A 23955-nucleotide genomic window follows, 5' to 3' on the forward strand; every position below is an offset into this window, starting at 1 on the left:
TCTATTAACGCCTCTTCTTTTGTGGGATAGCTTGCTATTTTCAAAACTTAGCGTGGCTGTCTTTATGTTCCTCAAATTCTGATTACGTTTAAGCTTAATATATGCATATTTGATTATTCATTATTATTATGTGGAGCTCTACTAAATATAAATTATTGAAAGGGAAATCAAGAGTAAATCATAAAATAATAATTACAGCCACCATTTATTGGCATCTACTATGTACTTACTCTTTAATCCTTACAAGAGGGTAGGTCTTTTGTGCCCTGAATTCTCATACAGAATGAAGGAGCATTCCAGGTGTCAGTGGTCCAGCCCAGCTGGGCTGGGCAGAGCCACAACCCACACAGGCTCCATGCCCAGTCATTGTGTAGCCTGCCTTTAGCAAGTGTATCACAAGGTGGCTTTTGATTGCAAAAGAATTTATGGTAGAGTTTGATTCTAGTAAGATTTTTGTAGAGTTGGAAAATTGGAATTCCATTCTGTCTTTAATATCCATTCTCATGAAGTTAGATATTTGTATATCAAGAGCCTATCAGTAATCTGGTCAGTCATCAGTTGAACCATTTTAACACAGAGCACCTCCAGACTGATGTGGTAGGAACGGAATAGAAAGAATATAGAATGGAAAGATCCATTTGGATGTTCAGCATTTAATTTTACCTGGTCAAAATCTTCTCAAAATTTTTGATGCACTTGATGCTTCTGTTCTCATTACTCACGTTCATTTATATTGTGGGTCTCTTCTCAGTACTCCCATCTGCATGGTCACTATTATGTAAGGAAAGGTGTAGAATGAAATTTCTTATATTATGAAACATAATTCTTATAGCATGACATACTTTGTAGAGCATTCTGTAATCCATAACTCAATATGTTTTACAAACATGGGAAAAAACAATTTCCCCGTGTATATATTTACACATAAGCTGACATATCCTCATGTCTGCTTTTATTTTGAATGAGTTAGCAGCACCCCTTCTATTTGTTTGTACCTCTAATAATAATAAGGAAGTTATTCTCTCTCTCATGCATTCACATCCATTGTAGACAAGAAGACAACGCCTGATTTATGACTTGTTCAATTCACTCAGAAGTGACACATACTAGTTTGTAGAGAATTGCATTTTAACAAGAGACAGAACTTACATAATGGAAGGAAAACAATATGTACCTCATTATGCTGCCTGGTGAAATTCAAACATCCCCTACCTCCAGATTTATATCTATAAATGCAAGTGATATTTGGCTGTCTGTTTCACAATTATTCCTGCTTTTTTTACTATCTTTGGAAAGAGAACAGGATGCTGGCTGAGTTTCAAAAGGCTCTGCTTTCCAAGAAATGGAGCTTCCTGATTTTACAGCAGGTCACCCAGTCAGGGACCCATCATCGTCCTGAAGGACCACTGCAGGGCAGCAGGACATGCCTCCAAAGGTAGCTTAGCTCCCTGACCAAAACGACCTGTAAATGTGTGGGGAATTAAAGAACAACACATACGACACACTAAGCACCAATTCTTTCTTTGTTTTCTCACCAGGAAAAACTGTATTTGAGCATTTCTATCTAAAACACACTTTGTCACGCTACCGTAAAATTGGTTCAGGATGGTTTGAAGAGATGATGGAGCTTCTCTGGGCACAGAGGGAACTGTGGGCCAGTCTCTTTGGCATGACTCCATGTTCCCTTTACTTGAGAAATCCGAAGGGGAGATTGTTCAGTGGATGGACAAGGAACATGGAATAGACACGCTAACAGCCACTCATTGGCACTCTGGGGCTATGGTGGGCGCCATGTGTAACATCATCTCTGGAGTTGGGGCAACAATATCCTTGTTTAATAAGCCCTTGGATTGTTGGCTCCTTCCTCCCACATTTTCTTCTTTCTGTGTCTTTCCTGATGTTTCTGATAGCTGCAGGGTAAACTTTCCTCTGGGCATTTGTCTTCCTCTCTTGTCCCTTCTGAAATCCTTCTCATCTCTCTCCTGAGCAAACCTGCTCATCACTTTGCTTTCTAAAGCATTGTCCAGAATTCCAGCTCCAGTTCTTGAATATTGTTAGTTCTCTTGCAGCCCATTAGGTTTGCAGTGTAGCGGAATGGTAAGTGTATAGGCTCCAAGGTCAGACTGTCTAGATTCAGGACAGAACCACCACCTGCCACACCCGCCATGGCTAGTTCTGTGAACTTGGACAGGTTACTAAGCCCCTGGGCTTTAGTGTCTTCATCTACCAAATGGGAATCACATGGCGCCTACCTCTGTGATTCTTGTGAGTTCAATGAGCATATGCATGTGAAGCACTGAGCCTGGAGCATGGCACAATAGCATTAGCACTCCACATATATTTTTTAATTATAGACCAATCTTCAGCTGGAAGAAACCATGACAGATCTTTTTACTTGGAAACTTCTCACTTTCCTGCTTAAGACTTCCTACATACTAGAGATATTCACTATGTGGTTTTCATGCTGTTTGTCCCCAGGACAGCAGCAGAAGTAGGTGATTGTGAGAGTGCTTGATAAATCTTGTGGACCCCGCCTCATACCTCATCCACCTGTGCTAGTAACCGTAGCCCCAGGCTAGACGCATCCAGTCCTGTGTGTTCTTTCTTTGTTTTCTCCATTTTAGGTAAGGTTTGTGGTTGATGATGAGGATGACGGTGATGATGATGGTTTTTCTTTGTGTTCAGTACAGTGATCAAACTGTAGTCTGGTATATGGGTTATATGAGCCTGGATGCAAGATCTGATCTGAAATGATTGAGCTTTCTGTTTACAATTAGACAGACAGGTGGATATTTTCTTTGGAAACCAAACCTAGTTTTATATTTGTTCCATGTCTTTGCTTTTGGGGTCTACTTCAGCAAGGAATTCTCTTTTGGAGACTCATAGTGAACACAGATTTAAAAATCCCCCCAATATTTTGCTTTATGTTCCAAAAGCACAAATCAGAGATGTGATCTCCTGTTTTTGTGAACATCTCTCTAGGATATTAAAGCATACTGTAGCATAAATATATCTAACTTCATCTCATACATTTTAATTCAATCCAAGTTTGTTTTTTTTAAATACCGTTTTTAGGTTAAAGCAAGCAATCAAACAGTATGACAGTTTATAAATTAAAATCAGTTCTTATTGAATTCTCTATTACTTGATGTACTTAAATGACTTAAGAAAAATGTCATGAACTGAAGAGAAAAGCACATTATGTATACAACTTAGAATATTTATTACAGTTTTAGAATGTAAAGTTGAATTAAATTGAAACATTTGGTGGTGACATCAAATACATATGTTGATCGAAAACTGGCAACAGTCTTTCTGGACAGAAAAATAGAGTAGTTATTGCCGTGTCCATGTCAGCCCCTGAGTCAATGTCTACATTTCAGATCTTAGGAGAGCCTGTTGAGTGTCTTACTCTTCACATTAATGAGTCATCTTGTCACTAAACATATATTTTTTTTAACTGTCCTGTCAATAGCATGTCTATTGGTTCAGTCTCATTGGATCTAGCAACTACAAGGCCAATTGAATTGCCCCCAGAAACTAACTGTCTTTGAAATGTGTCTTTGAGGATATGGTTGTTGTATGTATCTTTCCATTGATTTTAAGCACCAAAGCTCATTGCCATGTTATCCTAATTGCACCATAAAATTCAGACACTTGCTGATTGAATGGAAAGCTCTTAACAATAGAGAAAAGAATAAGAATCCAACCTGATTATTTGAGTTTTTATTTTTCTTACTTTTATTTTTTTTGAGGAAGATTAGCCCTGAGCTAACAACTGCCAGTCCTCTTTTTTGCTGAGGAAGCCTGGCCCTGAGCTAACTTCTGTGCCCATCTTCCTCTACTTTATATGTGGGACGCCTACCACAGCATGGCTTTTGCCAAGTGGTGCCATGTCTGCACCCGGGATCTGAACTGGGCAACCCTGGGCCGCCAAGAAGCGAACGTACGAACTTAACCACTGCGCCACCAGGCCGGGCCCTAGAGTTTTTAAAGACAAATATAAGGGCATATCTGTGTCTGAAAGGGTATCATCTCTATTATCAATGGACTCAAACAGAAAGTTATGGAGGTAACACTTTCAATGCTGTATATAAAATTCAGTTGACAATCTATAAAATTCCTAAACTCCTAATGAGCTTGGTGATTAAGTAATAGTTTTACCATAATTTTGTCATTTCTAAATCCCTATTTTTAAGCTAATTATGAGACCGGAAAGCTGCAAGGCAAGGGCTCCACCTCAGTACACTTCCCCTCTACATGGATTCCCCAGCAACCCAGAAATAAGACAATCAGGGTTGATCTTCACAGTTATATGGTCACCATAGAAACTGGAATTGCTAAAGCTAATTCATGACACTAACCTTATAGTTTCAGTTTTTGTTTCAGTTTTCACAAATGAAAAACATTTTTTATAGTCCTTACCAAAAGCACATAAATTATGTCAAAATCATACTCATGTTTATAAGTAAAATCAAAGAATTTTGCTGTCTTCTACACAAACAAACATGCTATACTCTGGATACATTTCATGTTTGTCATCTCATTCTTTCCCTCTCTTTCTGAAGGTTGTGTAAGAATATACAAAAAAAAGTAACACATACGGCTTTGAAGTGTTCTGCTGCCCATTTTTGATCGTGTAAATGCTATGTAACTTGAGTGCTGCGTCATTAACTCGTGTGGAGTCATGCTGGCAATTTCCCGGCATTTAGAACTGGTGTCCTGAGTTCTACCCAGGAGCCTAGATTGTTAAGCTGCTCATAGCACCTCCCCGTCTCCTAAATGAACCAGGCGTTGTCTACGCAAAACAGTGTCTCCTTGGAAGAAATTCTGAGCAGGAAAAACACAAACAAATATCATATGAATGTTGAGACTTTTCTTCTTTCCTATTGTTTGCAGAACCGAACTTTGTGTCATCTTACGACATCGGGAATTTCACCTACTTCTTTTTTCGAGAAAATGCCGTGGAGCATGACTGTGGGAAAACCGTGTTCTCCCGAGCGGCCCGGGTCTGCAAGAATGACATCGGGGGGCGGTTCCTGCTGGAGGACACCTGGACCACATTCATGAAGGCCCGCCTGAACTGCTCGCGCCCCGGGGAGGTGCCGTTTTACTACAACGAGCTGCAGAGCACCTTCTTCCTGCCCGAGCTCGATCTGATCTACGGCATCTTTACCACCAACGTGTACGTAACCAGAAGTCATTTCTTCCCCTGAAATTCTACTCCTCCTGAATGAATCTGTTGTTCCTTGACCTTAGAGGTTTAAAAGTTGCTTTAAAGGAAATCATTCTTATTTTCCTGGGCTGGCAGCCAAAAATATTTTTGAATATGAATTAAATGTTATGCAAAGTTACGTGATTTCTGAGACTGGTGTTAGAGAAATAAAGCTAAACAAAAACGTTTTGATCTATCCTTCTGTAATAGTGGTATCACATTATTCTTCTATAAAGGTCCCCTTCCTGATTTGCCAGTGTGTTCTGGGGGCTTTCTGAAATGCTGGTACAAATTAGATGTCTTTTTTTTCTGTACACAAGTAAGTCATGCATTTGTGCATAATGAAAGCAGTGTTTTCTGGAAAGTCTGATCTTTAAGATAATGTAATTCTTGCCTGAACCTTGCTCGTATATGAAATGCACATTCTCATTTTTCCAAAGCTTGCATTTTAAACCATTGTTCTAGAAAATGGCTCACTTAAGCCTGCTTTTCTAAAAGGATGATTATAATTTTAAAACATTTCTGAAAAAAATTATCATCTTTTTTCTTGTGAGGAGATACTCCTAGCTTCAGAACGGACGATGTTTGGGCTAGGTGCAGCAAGCACGTCTCCTCACCTTTCGTTCACTCTCAGTCTGGTGGAGTATAGCTCGGCCCCACGCTTTCCCATCTTAGCCTGTTTGTGGTGATAAGACTCAGCAAGATCGCAGCCCACCCCCAGCAATTAAAGGTCGCTTGAGACTCTGAGGCTCTGGGCTCCACTTTCCTCAGCACTGGCAGAGGTGGTGATCACTCTGCAGGGGGGTTCTGGTTGGGATCACCTTTGAAATCTCTAATCTGGTGACCTAACAGTTTAGACAAAAGCCAAATATTTCCGTCCAGAATAAACGATCCAAGGGGCCAGCCCGGTGGCGCAGTGGTTAAGTTCACACATTCTGATTCGGCGATCCAGGGTTTGCCAGTTCGGATCCTGGTTGCAGACCTACACACCACTTGTCAAGCCATACTGTGGCGGGCCTCCCACATAAAATAGAGGAAGATGGGCAAGGATGTCAACTCAGGGCCAGTCTTCTTCAGCAGAAAGAGGAGGATTGGCAGCAGATGTCAGCTCAGGGCTAATCTAATCTTCCTCAAAAAAAAAAAAAAAAAAACCAGAATAAAGGATCTGAATCAGGATAAGCTGAAAGTGGAAAGTGCTGACAGATGGGGTAGGATGACCAAGCATCCTGGTTTTCCTGGGATTGTCCCAGTTTTAGCGTTGACGACAGCTCTGCATCCCAAGAACCTCTCAGTCCTGGAGGAACAGGAACAGCCAGTCTCCCTATGATGTCCGCTGTGCTCCCTAAGACTGTTTAACTTCCTCTTTCATCTTTTCTGCATTAGTAGCCTGCCCATGAATTGCGTTTTTAAAGAGTCACTTTATCTACAACTGACTTGCCTGTCAATCTTTCTCTTCCGCTCTTTCCACGGCTGAACTTCAGTGTGAGTAGTCGCTTGATGATAACGTTCACTCCATGAAGAGTCTTCTTTCTGACATGAAGTTAGAAAAGCAAGACTAAAATGGATGACTCCCCACCCACCCCCGCCCCACCAGGACCATCTTTATTGTTGTAAATCTAGTTTTCAACCCCAGAGGTTATTTTCTCTCCTTGATAAGTTTCTTTTAAAAAATCAATTTATAGTTTCTGAAGTTGATTTGCTTTCCAAAACCTTGTTTAAGAGACAGTGTAGGCCGCACAAGATGAATGTTCGGTTGCTCAGTTGTCATCAATTTTACACACAATAGGAGCCTGGCTTACTTAGCTATTCATTCCCTTGAGTCTGGGCAAAAATGAGCAATTTAAAAAGTTATGTAAGTACCGTGTCTCAGCCATTCTGAGATGGTAAATGGTCAGTTTAGATACTTGAAAAAATAAGTTGCAAACTCTGCCAGACTGTGTGTTTAGTGTCACACATGTCCATCGTGTTGGAAATCACCCAGTATGTAGCATCTATACTGGCAGAGGTAGAATCGCCAGATATTCCCTTTTTCTCTCAAGTACTTACTCTCACTAGGTCTTGGAAGTGAATTTCTGATGCATCCATCTTTAATCCCACTATATGTCCCACCTCTCCTCCCTTTCCTGTCTCGTGTCCCACTCTTGATCTTACATTCTCAGCAGATAACCACGTTCTTCACAAGACTTGCTCCAAACTGAAAGGAAATGAAGGTCAGAGGTGGCCAGTTATTTTCTATCTCAGAATTAGAGGGCTCTAAAATGCGGTGGCTCAGCTTTCTGGTACCTTTGCTCGCAGTTTCGATTGACCTCTGTACATTGGTCAAGGTCTCTCAGCACTGGGAAAGGGGGGTAAAGGTCACTATTCCAGCTCATTCTGTCCCTAGGACTGTGGTTTTCTCAACGCCTTGGGCATGAGTTGGGCTGCAGGAAGCAGTGGACCAGAGCAACGGAGACTCTGAAGGGTTTGCCTTTTTTCCCAAATATGTAAGAATGGTGGCTCCCAGAGAGTAAAGTTGTGAGGGTGGAGTGGGAAAGGGGGAGGGTTTTGATTTCTCTTCCCTCCTTCAGAGATGAAGAGCTCGGAGGAACTTCTCTGCTTTTCTACCCGTGGCTTCCAGGAGACTGAGGAAGCAAACTTTAAGTTCCCCTGTTGTTGGGACTCACCAAGTGGGGACCCCTCCTCCACTTTTACTCACCTGGGCTCTGGAAAAGTTAGGAAGTAATGCGGAGCATTAAATGAAGGCCACGTTATTACCTTGATCGAGGCCAGGTTGGAAGGCATGGTTGAAGGTCTGTTAGCCAAATGGGCATATTTGACCATTTGGCATATTACTGACCCCAGCTCTAAGCAGACTCAGCCATAGGTCACAATAGTCTAGACCTGGCCTCACCTGCCTGCAGGGACAGTGGGGAGGAAGTAAATATGGGATTCTGGCAGGCGGGCCCATCCCAAGAAGAGGAGGGGAAGGGCCACAGCGGAGTCCCCAGGGCCCGCCTCCCTACTCCTTTCACATCACAGCAAGTAAAAGGGCAGAGAGAGGACAGGAGGGCGGGGTGTGTGTGTGTATGTGTGTACACACATATATGCTGCACCAGCGGTACTCTGCTCACCCAACGCCTGTCTGCGGTGCTCAGACTGGCAGCCAGTGGGGCATCCAGGGATCTCTGGGCTGACAGCAGAATCGCAGGGCAGACCCACTCAGAGCGAGTGAACGCAGGGACCAGGGGAATGGGCTGCCAGCAGGAGGAGAATAAGTTTCTGCCCTTCCTGGAAAGTCGCATAGCAGTGAGGTCCAGGGCAAAACTCTGGGGCCCTGTGAAGAGCAGGTGCAAATCCTTTACTTCCCCTCAGCCTGGGACTTCGGGTAAGTAAGCTCCCTGTGCCTTCGCTCATCTGTGACATCAGGCTGAGGAATAAGATGGTCCCCATAAAGTGCTTATCAGGGGCTTCAGAGGAGAGCGTTATTATTAACGCTCCGCCTTGACTGTGCCTGGGGAGAGCCCTCCTGTTTGTCTGGTCACTCCTGCTCTAAAGTATTGGTTCTCCTGCTCTTACTAAAGCCCAGTCATGTGTTAAAGGCTGCTTCTTCCCTGCATTTTTTGACAAATTCCCATGTGCTTCTTTTCCGAGGGCAATGAGAAGAAGAGTAACAGCATCAATATGAATGACTCCTGTTTAACCTCTGTCATGTCATCCGCCCGCAGTGGGGGTGCGCATGCTTCCTTCCAGACTCTCTTCTTTGTTCCAGAGGGCACGCCCCCTGCCCTCAAGGCTCTCACCTTCCCCTGGAGGTGTTTTAATACTGTCCACTTCATGCAGACCTCAAACAAAGGATTCAAAATCCTGCTCTTTGGAGCCAAACTGCCTGGGTTCAAGTCCACCTCTGCCATTCAGTAGCTGGATGACTTTGGGTGGGTGTCTTGACTTCACTGTGCCCCATTCTCCTTATCAGTGAATTTCCCTTACCTTATGAAGATTAAATGAACTGCAATTTGTAAAGCCTTTGGGATGATGTCTGCATCTACTCAGTGTTTGTCAACTAAACCAAGTGTAAGGTAGATGTTTCCATTTTGGAGTTTCTGTGACTTTTCCTTTGAGTCAGGAAAAACAATTGATAAGTGGACACAATATTGGCTAAGATCATTAATATGGAATTTTAAAAACAGAGCTGAGCTCAAAATGCCGATTTATTTAACCAAAACATACTTTACTGTTTCCACGTGGTGAACTTCCGAGAGCCTGTGGTTTCCAACTCTCTGTGGAGCCCGCATTCTAATTAAGGCTTCGAGATTCCCCATGTCCACGCTGTGTCAGACTTTTCTCTCTGACCCTTTGAATTTAAAATGCTTGCTAAATTAAAAAGATATATGAAGGTCTCTGACAGCCACTTTTTGCAAAATGCTTTTAGTTGATTATGTTTTAAAGGATTACAAATAAACACAAATATCTGGGGATTTGAAAAAAAAGAAGATTGCCTGCTGACAGCTAAGGAACCAGATGAATGAGTGGGAAGGGAGCCATGCTGGCCTGATAGGTGGCTCCATCCACTGGAGGAGAAAGGCTTTTTCCTCCAGAATTTAAAAGGCGAAACATGCAGCTCTTCAGCGTCCTTTGTCACTTCTGTTTTGGCTGAGTGAATTAATTCCATCCAGCAGGATTACAAGTGTCATAACTGCTAAATATCCTTGTTTCTGCATTGAAGTATTTGTTCCTCCACAAGGAAACCACAGGGAACACCAGTCACTGCTCCAGCCTCATCCTTGTGGGGTGTTCAGGAGACTGTTCCTGAGGTCCTCTAGAAGGTGCTGCCACTGCACGGTGTCTGAGGGTGTGCAGGCAGGACAGTGGTCCCTGCTGGGCTCTCTGACCTGCTTTCTCCTTTCTCTTCCTTGGCTCCCCAGGAACAGCATCGCCGCCTCTGCCGTGTGCGTCTTCAACCTGAGTGCCATCTCGCAGGCCTTCAACGGGCCCTTCAAATACCAGGAGAACTCACGCTCCGCCTGGCTGCCCTATCCCAACCCCAACCCCAACTTCCAGGTAATTTCAGGGGGCTAAGGGTCATTCCCCACAGAAAGCATGCGGAAACCTTGTGTAGATGGCTGGGACAGCTTAAACCCCTGGTATATACACAACGCAGCTGTGAGCCCCTGCCCGCCCTTGGACGGTCCCTCACTGGCTGGGCTCATGTAAATAGACCGAGGGCTTTTGTCAGCTGAGGCGCCCAGACTGAAAAAGGGCCTTTGTCAGCTGTGACGCCGGGGGCTGGACTGAGAAAGGCCAGCACAATGCAGCAGGTTGGGATTGCAAGCTTCAATTAGTACTAATGATGACGGCCTCTGTGTCCCAGAAGCTCTGATTTGTTAATGATGCTCTCATGAATGGGGTCCGGGATGCAGAGCAGTGGAGACGCACAAACACAGTTAGAGCTTTAATTGCTGAATGTGGCGAGATTTCCTGTTGGGGCGAACGAGATGTGATTTGGGGGGAAAAGAAGAGAAGATGGAGGCCATTTATTTATAAATCACAAGTTTACAGGCTGTCCAAGTTATAAGGGGCTCTGTACACCATCTCCCCTCATCTCCCCATGTTCAGAAGAAGCTGAGATCCGAAGAGATTAAGCGGTTTGCTCATGTTTGGTTGGTCAGCATCTGTATTCGTCTGCTTGGGCCGCCATAACAAATTACCACAGACTGGATGGCTTGAACAATAGACATTTATTTTCTCACCGTTCTGGAGGCTAGAATTCCAAGATCAAGGTTCTGGCCAATTCAGTTTCTGGTGAGAGCTCTCTTCCTTGCTTGTAGATGGCTACCTTCTCGCTTTCTCCAGTGTGGCTTTTTCTCAATGAGCATGGAGAGACACTTAATTCTAGGGGATCAGGGTGCCACCCCTGTGACTTCACTTAACCCTAATTACTTCCTTAGAGGCCTCATCTCTAAATATTACCGCATGGAGGGTGAGGGCTTCAACATAGGAATTTGGGGGAGACAAACATTCAGTCCACAATGGCAGGCTTCCCTTGAGGGCCTCTCTTCTGCTAGAATTTTCATAGGCTCATCTTCATCATCATCATCATAGGTGTAAATTTGAGTATGACCAAGTTCAAGCACTGTGCTCCCTGCTTCACATGCATCATGTTGCATGCTGCCACACTGCTGTGATCAGTCATGACTTTTCCACAGACAGAGAAGGGTGTTGAGTCTCAGGACTCATAATTGGGCCAAGGACACAGGCTGATTAGTGGCCAAGCTGGGATCCCAACCCCAGTCCTCAGATGCAAAGCTGCAACCTGTTCCAACTAAAGGACCATTAGTTATCATGAGTAATCTGTAGTAGAACTGGGTCCTGCATCCAGACCTCAAAATTCTGGTTGGCTTATCATCTGAATACATAAAAACTTTGACTTTTGAAAAAACTGGGAGTATGGAAAGCTTCAATTATTTTATGGTTTACTTGGAGTTTGGCAGGACCATTCAATTCTAATTGTTTTGAGAGGGTTTCTTGTCATTGTTATTGTTTTTTTAATTTTTGAAAGAGCATGGGACTGTGAATAAGATGGCTGATTTACACTGCTTTACCATTTACTGCTTTATTTGGGCAATTTCTTTAGCATTTTCTATCATATTTTCATCAAAAAATGAGGAAGGAGGTATGTAAATGCACAGGACTATGTTAGAATAAATTCTGATAACATTGATTAATGTGCCTTGTTTACTGTATAATGTATTTGATGAAGATGACCCTTAGGGACCATTTATTGGATGCCTTCTGGGTGTCACATTGGTGTAAATGCTTTATATGCTTTGTCTCCTTTTCATTCTCAGCAGCTCTGTAAGGTAGGCATCTTTATCCACACTGCAGAAGTCATGAAACCAATTGATCAGATTTGTATTTGTTATCTTGCTACTAAGAAAGTTCAGTACTGGACAAAGAAATTCACATTCTGGGTCAGGCAAGCTCACGGTTTAGTGGGAACCAAACATGAGGTGGTCATTTGTCCTGATGACGTGTATGGTTTATGTAATTATTAACTGAACACTGACTCTCTTTGCCCTTTTGTTGAGTTTCTGCCTCTAAATCCCACCCATGTCCCCGGATATTGGGGCAAAATGTAACTGTTATGAAGGCCTTTTGCAAAATCTTGAAGGCGAACTGTATCATTCCCTTTAAGAAAGTCCATTGTAAAATCCTGAAGGTTAAAAAAAATTAACAAAAGGATGCTCTCTATACTTATAGTGTACTTTTAACATCTTGATGTTTCTTTTGCAAAAGTATTCATGATGAATGGTGACTTATAAATTCTGTGATGCCTTACCACCTCCAGGCAGTGGATAACTTTTAGTCCCTTTGTGTGGATGTATTTGCAGCACACAGCAAATTCCTTCATTTCCTAAGCTATGGCATCTGGTTTTATAATGCCGGTGTCACACTGAAGGGCTTACTCCTCTTTATGAGAAGGGAGTAAGTCCATGCAGTAAATGAAGCATGCAGAAATGTGGCGTGCATTTCAGACAGGAAGCTTGCTTAGTTGAGTTTGTCTTCTTTGCTAGAATTCAAGACTTGCGGGGAAGTGAAGTTATAGATTATGGTGATTCTTTGTATAACTGCTGGTACAAATATGTACCAAGTGCTTTCTTTTGGTTTACCATATTTGATAACCATGCTAGGGTAGGCATCCTTCCTGACATCCATAAGACCATCTAGACTGACATAGAGTGGGAATATGTTTTGGACTAAGGATCCTGCCGCTAGTTGTTTATAAAGGGCCTTATGTCTGCAATAACCAACAGTGAGAAGTGGTTAGATTTTTTTTCACTCTTGTTTGCCTACTGACATTTGGAATTTTATGTAGCAGTAATATATTAGAAACAGCTAATTAATTAGAAGAGCAGAAATGTGATGGAGGTTCAGGAAGAAGAATGGGTTAGGAGGGACAGGGCATAATTTTTCAAAATTTGATACAGAAATCCTAATTGAAAACAATAACAAAACAACAAAAAAACTATTTAGTATTTTTATCAGTTGCAATCTAGAAACCACTGTTGGTGGTGCTGTAATGTCTGTTCTGTTAGAGGCTGCAGTCCTCGAAGTTATCCAAACCTTGGGCCTCACTATAAAAAGCATCAGTCACTAATGGAAAACATCATCCAGACCCCATGGTGTAGCTGTGGTGGGACAGACTCCAGAATTTTCTGTGCAGTTTTGATTACCACCAATCAGAAATAAGAGAGCCAAAATGGAAAATAGACCCTCAGAAATGGTCAAGCAGATGAGGAGGGTGTTGTTGGAGGACCAAGTGAAGGGATGTGGCCATGTTCTCAGGACCTTTGATACACAGTGTTTGCAGCAAGATGAGAGGGAGCAAGGGAGCCAGTGGGCGAAGGGTACCATTAAAATCGGGCACTCTCAGCGTGAGGCGAGGTGATGTGGACTTGACTCCAAGCGCCTGACGTGCTTGGCTGAGGAGATGGATCTCTTGTCCTTGAAACAAGTAAATAAACAAAAATGCAAGTATCATTGTATTGAAAAATTAGTGGAATTATTGGCCTTATTACTTTCAGAGATGTTAGCGAGACAACCCTTGTGAGTTGTAAGCCACATGAGGGCGATGACTGTGTTTTTACTATTTTATTGTTTTCTTCTTACACAGAGTCCCCAGGGTGCCACACACACACTGCGGGAGGCCAGTGTATAAGGCAGAGCTAGAGAATTGGCAGCCTGTTAGAGAGTTGGGTGGGTTAGTTATGATCCAATAAATATACACTATAAATTTAAATAGCTTTCAAAATATTTGAAAAAGAATCCTTGGATGAGATATTTATTATAGGCTGCAAACAAATGCCAAGATATAGTAGAGTATAGTTCAAAACCAGTTCTTGGCTAATGATTCTCTCACCACAGTTCCAGTGTATAGGAGTTTCTTCCAGACCACTAGGCAAGCAATTCTCTGACGCCAGCTGGGTGTCCTACAATTCAGCTCAATTCCTACACTATCTACCTGGAGACAGCAACAGATCCTATAGGTTAAGGGCTCTGTCCCACAAGACTGACCCCCGCCCCCTGCCAGACACCAATCACAAACCCAGGTTGTCACCTGTGCTTCTTACCAACTGGCTATAGATTGGAGGTTCCAATGACCTCCCCTCCTTAGGTTCCATTAATTTGCTCAGAACTCAGAAAGATTTTACTTACTAGATTATCAGTTTGTTATAGAAGGACGTAACTCAGGAACAGCCAAATGGAAAAGATGCATAGGGCAAGGTATGGGGAAGGGGCATGGGGCTTCCATGCTCTCTTCAGGCATGGCACTCTCCCCAAATCTCCATGTCTTCACCAATCCGGAAGCTCTCTGAATCACATCCTTTTGGGTTTTTATGGAGGCTTCATTACATAGTCATGATTGATTAAATCGTTGCCCACTGGTGGCTGAACTCAATCTCCGGCCCCTCTCCCCTCCCCAGATGTGGAGGTTGAGAGGTACTGAAAGTTCCAACCCTCTAATGCTATGATTGGGTCTCCTGGCAACCAGCTTCCATCCCTAAGTGTGGTCCAAAAGTCACCTCATTGACATAATATAGAACACCTTTATTGCTGTCATCACTTAGGAAATTCCCATAATTTTAGGAGCTCTGTGCCAGAAATGAGATGAAGACTAACTATATGTTTCTTATTACAAATCACAGTATGACAGTGGCAATTCAGGTCGGTGACTTGAATAAGATATTAGGTCCAGGAGTAAAATCTACAAAAGTGGTCAGTGGTCCTGCTATGCAGCTCCAGCCCTGAGGCCTCCCTGCTTTCCCAGATCTCCAGATTCCACAAAGGCAGCAAGGGCTCCTCAATTTTACTCATATTATGTCTCCAGATTTTTATGATGCCAATTTTTTAAAAAACGCTGTGTGTACAAAACAAAATCTGTGCACAAAACTTCCTCCCAGCAGGCAGATAGCTAATTGCCACTGGTGCCTTAAGTGCTGCCAATGATTTGAAGAAGACTAAAACATCAAACCCAAAGTCACTCTCAGAACTAGAGCTCACCTGGATAGACTTCAGATCTGGTAGAGCTCTTTCATTTTGTAACATGTTTGTTAACAGGCAATGTCCCTGTCCTCCAAGTGTTACCATTGAATACGATAATTATGTAAGGTCTCCTAGCACAGGCCCCCTGCCCCCAAAGCAACCGCTTGTGTATTCACCCCATTGATCCTTTCCTTCCTTTATTTGTTCATTTCCGTCTGGCTGCTGCCGCTCAATGGACCATGGAATTGCTGTCCTGCTCTAAGAGGAATGCTTTGACCATTTACCATTAGTTGAATGGCTTCTCTGTGCGAGGCACACTGTCTTGTTCCTTGGCATTTACAAGCACTTTCAATTAATTTACAAATGCTCCCCGCCGGTCATCTCAGTTGGTCTCACGACAGCCCTGTGAAGTGAGCAGAGAAGTATTTTTCTAGCCGCTTTACAGGTCAAGAGACAGAGGCGGAGAGGCAGTGCCTCACCTGAGACCGCGTGGCCCCTGAGTGATGGAGTGGAACCCTTCACTGGACCTCATGTGGTCCCATCACATGGCACAAGGGGTGGCCCTGCAAGGATATGACATTAGACTAGGAACTGGACCATACTTAAAATCCATTTCATTCCAAGATTCTCTAACTCTACCATTGGCCTATCGTTTTATGGCGCATGGGGCATTTTATCAAGTGCTACAAAAATATCATCTACTTTTAAAAAGCCATTTCCATCTTACACTTCTGCGCTTCTAACCTGTTATAACACCAAGTATTAGAAATGACATTTTATAAATGGTGGTTTCAGATGATGTGGACGGGGAAATTCATTTCCAGCAAACCTGCTTATATGGAGTTCTGCTGAGGATCCGCCTTTCTTGGTACCAAGATTTCAAGTGTATGAAAGAAACGAGAATGGCTGGTGGTAACTTTCTGATTCTGTGCTCCGTCCCAGGAAAGCTTTGTTTTATTTCCTCTTTTTACCTCATTTTTGCCAAAAACCCTCCTACACATAAAACCTGCCAGCCTCTCTGCGACACAGCTCTGAATTAATTCCCAGCAATTTCCGGGTCTAAGTTTTTCCTGAATGTGCCAGATTCATCTCTTGATGTTTCCTCTATCTGAAAATCTCTTTCCTTCTTTCTTCCTTCATAGACTTCTCTCTCCCCATCTCCCTCCGTTTCTCACTTCCTTTATCTCCTTATCCCTCTCTCTTCTTGCAAATTTACCACGTTATTTCTCAGATGGCTAGACTTTAAACAAAATTTTTGTTTCTTCCAGCTTGGAATAGAAACACAAGCAATAAGGTCAGCATGGTGCTTTTGTAGCCATGAGAATGATGTCAGAATAATGTTACATAAATTACAGATGAAAATGATGGCCTAGTTCTATCTCCAGGGAATCCATACGTTGCTTACAGAACCACTGTTCCAATAGGAAAATTAATAAGTCTATGTGGTGTATTTGATTGCTGCATTTTCAGTCTGGGCACCTGATTTATCAGACAGATATAATAGCGTACATTTAGCCAGACAGCTCCCAAGTGACTCAGCAGGTGATGAGGAGTTTTGATGCATATGCTGTTCAGATTAAAGTTAGCAATGACTCCTCCACTTTACCTTCCGATCGTTCATTTTATGGTAGAGCTGAGAGAGTCCCCAAATATGATGAGTTCAAATCTGAAATGAAAGGGACACTAGGAGGGGACTTTGAGGAAAATGGAGAAGTTGGCATGTTTGCACCTTTCAGGTACTCAGTTTCCAAGTGTGCCCCCGTCTGGGTGGCCAGGATCAGCTGTAGGTGCGCAGATGGCTGGTTCCATTAATGGCCTGTCTTCCCTCGCAGTGCGGCACGGTGGACCAAGGTCTGTACGTGAACCTGACGGAAAGGAACCTGCAGGATGCTCAGAAGTTCATCCTGATGCATGAGGTGGTGCAGCCAGTGACTGCAGTGCCCTCCTTCATGGAGGACAACAGCCGCTTTTCCCACCTGGCCGTCGACGTGGTGCAGGGCAGGGACGTGCTCGTCCACATCATCTATTTGGCCACAGGTAGGAATTCTCCTCTCCTTGAAGACTTTTCTACCATCTTCTGATTTGAGTTCTAAACATATTATTTCAATGTCAAGCTTTGGGTCTGTCTGCTTTCCTCACAAGAAGCAAAACCTGTGATGCCCCCTTATCATCATCATCCTCTCGGCTTCCTAGTGTAAATCTTAATTTCGCTCTCTCTTTTCACTACATTAGTCATAATTTTAATTGGAAAGACAATGCCTAGTTTCTTAACTATTGTTCCTTAACTGCTTATAACATAAATCTCTTCTTGGCAAGGCCATTTTAATTTGGAAATTTAAGACAGTGGAATTTGTGGGAGGACATTGCTGGGTGAAGTATTTTCCTGGGATTGCATAGTGATTTCTGATTGGTTCAAAAACAGTGCTCACAGCAAGATATTCCTGTTGTAGGATGGCACATAGAAGCATTCCAAAGAATATGTTTGGGGGCACAAATAACAAAACATTTTACAGAAAACATAGGCAACAATGTTTATCAAATTATCAGTGACAGCTAGACCTGTTCACTTTCCAAGTAACTCACGTATTGCAGGCACGTTCCATCTCAGTTTATGATACAGACAGTGAACGGTGCCTGAGGCCAGCCTCAGTGGCCCTCAGTTCACACACTTGCCCAGCTTTTTCTTGCCTTCAGGCCCTCCCCTATAGAGCTTCCTCACTGTGGAATCTGCCCCCATCCCCACATCTTCTGTCCAGTGTTCTGCATAATTGGCAGAATATTTCTCACAGAGTACGATTTCCATTCTTGTTGTTGTTGATAATGTATCTATCAGTTGGTTGATTTTATTTGTGACGTCACTAAGATTGATTGAATTGTTGCTATTTTGTGGTTCCTCTGAGCACTGATGAGTAAGATGGTGGACAGACTGGCAGCATCCTGCTCCCCTGGAGCTTCAGATAATAAACCACCCACTGAGGAAAATGTGAGAGAGGTGATGACCAGCTACACAGTGGATGTGAGGAAACTGATGGGGTAGCGGGAGATAGGGAGGCTCCTGTTCTTGGCTGGTGAGGATCGGCCAGAGATGACATTTAAGCTAAGAGCTGACTGGGGAGGAAGAACTGGCCATGCATGAGGAGGGAACAGTAAAGGGGCCAGATGCAGGAGCGGTCAGCTGTGGACAGTGCTGCCCTGTGGTCCAGTAAGGTAGGAACAGAGATGTGAACATCAGATTGGCAAATGGAAGCCGCTGGTATCCCTAAAGGCCAATCTGAGGGAAGAGTGGGGAGGACAAGGAGGGAGTTAGGTGGAAACAGCTACTGTGAGCCGGTCTTCCAGAAGCTGTTCTTTGAAGGGGCTAGAGCATGGGTGCATTAGCCTGAGGTGATGGGAGGTCAAGGAAGGGATTTTTGTTTGTTGTTTGTTTTAACAAAAGACATAGAATTACCATCGCGAGTGTCTGTCTTGCTCACTAGAGTGTAGGGAGGACATGTGTTTCTTTTTCTGCCATTTTTATCCTTAATGCCCCCCAGGGTGCCTGGCATGTGGTAGGTAGAGGAGTGAATGAACTGGACCTTCCCAAGAATTTTCCTACATAAATGTTCTGGTGATGCCACAGAGATTAGGGTCATCTTGGAATTCTAGGAGACAGTTGGGTTCCTCATCAGTACCTGGAGGGGGGATGGTAAAGGGGAGATGGGGCTGATCCTGAGCAGGTCTGGGCAGCTCAGTGCAGCACAGCCTGAGGCCTCAATCCGAGAATTCTGACCTATTCCACCACCAAAGCTATAGAAGGTGATGTTTGCTTCCATGATGAGCTTCTGATGACTTGTTAGGACACTCTCCTTCACTTCAGTTTTGACAAGTGTCTCAGTCAGTTCTGGCTGCTGTAACAAAATGCCATGGATTGCATGGCTTAAACAACAGAAATCTATTTCTCACGGTTCTGGAGCATGGAGGTCCAAGATCAGGGTGCAGCCAAATTGGTTCCTGGGGAGAGCCCTCTTCCTGGTTTGTAGATGGCTGTCTTCTTGCTGTGTCCTCACGTGGTAGAGACAGAGATCATCTCTCTCGTGTCTCTTCTTATCAGGGCACTAATCCCATTCGTGAGGGCTCCACTCGCATGACCGAATTGCCTTCCCAAGGCCCCACCTCCAAATGTCATTGCTTTGAAGATTAGAGTTTCAGCATGAACTTTAGGGGGACACACATTCAGTCCATGGCAATGAGCTCCTTCTTGTAATATTATTTAAAACATACCCACAGGAATAAATATTTGAGGATTTTTGTTACAAATAGTATATTTGAACAGAATCTAAATCAAATCAAAACGAACCAACTTAGATAAATGATAGATCTGAGATGAAATTCTAGTCAACATCTATGGCTTTTTAAACAGTACAGTGTTCTGGAAATTTGTTTGCCCAAGTCTGTTTTGAGTGATCTCATGATTGGGCTTCTGCCCTCCCCTGCCTCCCCCTTCCCCAGCCCCCTCCACACCATAATGAGGGAATGGGCTCAGGCGCAGGAGCCACAGTTATCCCAGGCTGTTGATCCTGTCTCCAGGTGTGCAGCTCTCATTCTTATAGTGATGCACCACATGCCATTCAGCAAATATGTCTTCCAGAGATTCACTTTTTTGTTCTACAGACCTGATTTTTTGCTTTTGTTTTCATCTACTGCCTATTTACAAATTGAGTCATGGCAGACGTCAAGATGTTGCTCACTCAAATTATAGGTTGGCTGATGGGGGAAGATGCCATACATAGAACTCTTCTGCAGTTTCCATGTCTCACTAGTCAGGTTGTTTGTTGAACTCAAGGAGAAGAGGACTTTGCAGTGGGTGAAGCTCCCTTCTGGCAGGGAAACACCCATGGATACACGGAATCCTGAAGAGATCCCTGCTCCAAACCACATGCAGGGAAGGACACACGCACAGAGTCCTTCTGACAGCTGGTTACATAGATGGTATTTAAGTTTGTTTAGACTACCTAGACAATTCTAACTTTAGGACCTCTATAAATTACGAATTTCATGTCTCAACCAAGTTTTGAATCTTTTCATCTCTCTTACAGCACTGAATAATACATTTTGAAGATCTCTTCTTTTGCAAGTTTTAATTCAGAATAAAATGTAATTCAAATTAATTTAATTCAAAATAAAATGAACCAGAATAAAAAGATAAAGTATATCATTTTTTAATGATCCAGCATATAGGTTTCTTCTTGATTTCCAAGGAATTGAAATGTAAAAATGAAACATTATAAAGACTATCCAAAAACTTTAGGAAAGAAGTCATGGAGAAAGAATAAGTGGTGAGCTGAGAATCCATTTGAATTTCAGATAAAGAAAAATTAAGGAGTTCTGTAGAACATGATGGTAAGCAAGGGCTCTGAGAGTTAGTAGAATGTAGTGTGTCCATGAACTTAGAGATGGTCCGTGAATGGGACACCTCCTGAGCACCTCCTCAGATTCTCTTGGTTTTGCTCTATCCTGGACCCTCAGTCATTTGTTCTCTCAGCTGCCCCTGTGGCTGAGAGATTCCTGGGCAGGACCATGAGGTTCTTCCAAATTATGCTGACCAGCTGGTAGCTAGGCCCCTCCTGCAACTTCTGCACTTGGATGAGACTCACTCTGCTGGCATGAAATCTGGCTTCTCAAGCAGGCACTAAAGGGGTTGGGAGATGCGACCCAGAAGTGCAGGCGGTTAACTCCCTGTGAGGTAAGCTTCAACCAATGAGAGGCAAGGTATGGGAAGGAACCAATGAATAAATTTCCTTTCTCTTTTTCCCTCATGGATTGTCCAAAGCAAGGTCTTCACATAGCCAAGCAGATGTCTCTTTGTGGCTCAACATAACGGAGTGGCCCCTTGGTGACACCTCACATGAGATTACTTCCTATTCTTTCCTGCTCCATTTCTTGCATCACTCACACAGCCCTGGGATTGTACCCCTAATAATGCATTAGCTCAATCCTTGCTTCACACTCTGCTTTCTAGGCATCATAGTGAGGGGGAATTTCTCAAGCCTGTAGAGTTGCATGGCTAGAAATATAGGCAGGGAGAGATAAGTTCTATGGACCATGTTAAGAAACTCCGATTTAAATCCAAGTAGAATAATAACAATAAAACTGAAAATTTTGTAAAGAAAGGAAGTAACATGGTTCACTAAATGTTTTCAAAGATTGCTGTCCATGATTCCTAGAGAATGAATTGGAGAATGGCAGCAAGGGTAGAAACAGGGTGAGATTTGGGGTAAAATTTCTTTCTACAACGTCAGTGGGATTTTGCTGCAAGATTCAGCATTATGTAAAAATAAAGTGGTGTTGTACTAACATGTTATTGCATTGTGATTGCGTAATGAAAACTAGTCTGTGGTCAAGGCTATTTCAGTCATAAACGAGGTCCAGGAGGAGGTTAGTGTGGCTGACTTGGCTAGTAGACAGGCAGAGGTGCTGGAGACAATGGCGTGTGTTCTCAGCTGGGGCAGTATTGCCCCCAAGGAGGCAGCAATTAGTTCTTGAGGGGGCTGGCCCAGCGGCACAGTGGTTAAGTTTGCAGTTTTCGCTTCGGCAGCCCAGGGTTTGTCGGTTTGGATCCTGGGTGTGGACCTACGCACCACTTGTCAAGCCGTGCTGTGGCAGACATCCCACATATAAAGCAGAGGAAGATGGGCACAGATGTTAGCTCAGGGCCAATCTTTCTCAGCAAAAAAGAGGAGGATTGGTGGCAGATGTTAGCTGAGGGCTAGTCTTCCTCAAAAAAAAAAAAATTAGTTCTTGATGGAGTAAAAAATCTTATTTTTATGTATAAAGCACAGATATATGTGCAGTGCATAAACACATATACAATCTTTAATGTTAAAATGTCATGAGCTGGAGGACAATTACAGGAACAAAGAATGTGAGAACTTTCTTTGCCAGAAAAAAAGTTTGAGAAACACCACTCTTGGGTATTTTCATGGAGACAAGTTAACAGATTCAGTACATGTCTGGATGTATGCAGAGGTGAGCGGACAGGTAAGACCAAGAATGACTCCTGATTTTTTTTGGTTTGGACAGTTGAGTATTGCCAACACCTTTTCTGAGAAGGGAGAAACTGAAGGTTTCATGTCAAATTCCCCTGGAGAGGATTCAGCATGGAACACAACAGACAGATTGCCTGCTCTCAAAAAGCTTAGAGTATTTTAGAGAGAGATACAAACAACAAAATAGTTACATTAAATGTGGGGGGGGGGGGAATAATAAAGCAGGAAGAAGGAGTAGGAGGAGGCAAGGGTTTCCATGTTAAGAACTCATGTCTAAGGGCAACAAATGAGATCCATCATGTTTAATGATTCTCAGGAGGTGGGAGGTGAAGACTGGAATTTCACTTTCAAGACTTTGGTTTTTTGTAATGAAACACCTGGGCTGTTTTCAGTAGAGATTAAACCCCACGAATCTGGCTTTTATGAATTTATAACACTGATGGGAATCATCTCACTGAGAAGGAAGATTGACTGTGCAAGAGAAGGGGTCACCAAACGGGTGAGGTTTGGAGGGTCGTGAGGGGTTGGGGTCAGCGTCACCCAAGGGAAGAGAAAGGAGATGCTCCCTGCAAGTGGGAGCCCAGCCCTCATGCTGTCCACTTAGCTTTTCCATGAGTACCCTGGAAAATATATAGACAATGACTCTATCCTGCCCTCCCTTTCTTCTCTTCCAAATATATTTTTAATACAGAACATGGCATTTTTATTATTTCCTACTAATCTTTATTGAAATCCATAAGGCTTGTAGAAAATGAGCTTGTAGAAAAAAAACAAAGAAATAAACAATGTTTTGTCTACTCTAGAAATTTCTTCTGCAAGAGTAACAATTGTCAACGAGCTCGACAAAAGCTGAAATCCCATTCCTGACTTTCTTATCTCCCTGTGTATAGATTCTTCCAGAACCTAATTCTTAGCCTTTCAGCTCCCTTTCTAAAGAGAGGTAGATGAGACAGCCAAGAAGGACAGACCTCCACATTCTCTTTCACTAAAGTGTGTAAGACCTGAGAGGCCCTAGGGAGATCATTTCAGGCACCCAACATTAAGTAATACATTTACTGTTGCCATTACTATCAATATCTCCCTCAATATTTATAATCAATTCTGCAGCTACCTAAGTGTCACGGGCAGGCATTCAATTGTGAAAATCCTATACTGGAAAGATGTTTTACAATCACTCCAAATTCTGTCCTTGTCACTGGAAACTGTAAATCCAGGCCTCATCTGGACTTTTTCTGTATGTGCCCATTTATGTAAGGGGTTCCCATAGACCTACAGGGAGCATTATAAAGTTTGAATGCTTATTTGATAACATTTAATGATTTTTTAGTTTAATGATAAAATAATTGTAGTGAATAATAGCAGTGTAGGAAAATACGAATTACCTGGTGTTACAGGTTAAATTGTGTCCGCCCAAAAGATATATTGAAGTCCTAGCCCACCAATATCTCAGAATGTGATCATGTTTGGAAATAGGGTCTTTGCAGATGTAATTAGTTAAGCTTAGATCATACTGGAGCAAGGTGGACCCTTAGTCCTATAGGACTCCTGTCCTTATAAGAAGAAGATAGAGACACACACAGGAAGAATGACATGTGACAACACAGACAGATTGGAATGACGCAGCTGCAAGACAAGGAACACCAGTGGTAGACAGGCACCACCAGAAGCTGGGAAGAGACAAGCAAGGATTTTACC

At 43.0% G+C, this 23955-nt stretch overlaps 1 protein-coding gene across 5 annotated transcripts in view; it reads left to right on the forward strand.

Moving 5' to 3' along the window:
• The window catches only part of SEMA5A (semaphorin 5A), a 459076-nt gene that overhangs the window by 312507 nt on the left and 122614 nt on the right, over positions 1-23955 (forward strand). For all 5 annotated transcript variants that reach the window (XM_046672376.1, XM_046672377.1, XM_046672375.1 and 2 more), the window contains 3 exons: positions 4900-5185; positions 10117-10252; positions 17068-17272. In XM_046672376.1, the coding sequence (XP_046528332.1) occupies positions 4900-5185; positions 10117-10252; positions 17068-17272 (627 nt within the window). The remainder of the gene's footprint in view (positions 1-4899; positions 5186-10116; positions 10253-17067; positions 17273-23955) is intronic.

This window comes from Equus quagga, chromosome 9 (assembly GCF_021613505.1).
Source record: "Equus quagga isolate Etosha38 chromosome 9, UCLA_HA_Equagga_1.0, whole genome shotgun sequence".
In the NCBI taxonomy this organism is placed as follows: domain Eukaryota; kingdom Metazoa; phylum Chordata; class Mammalia; order Perissodactyla; family Equidae; genus Equus; species Equus quagga.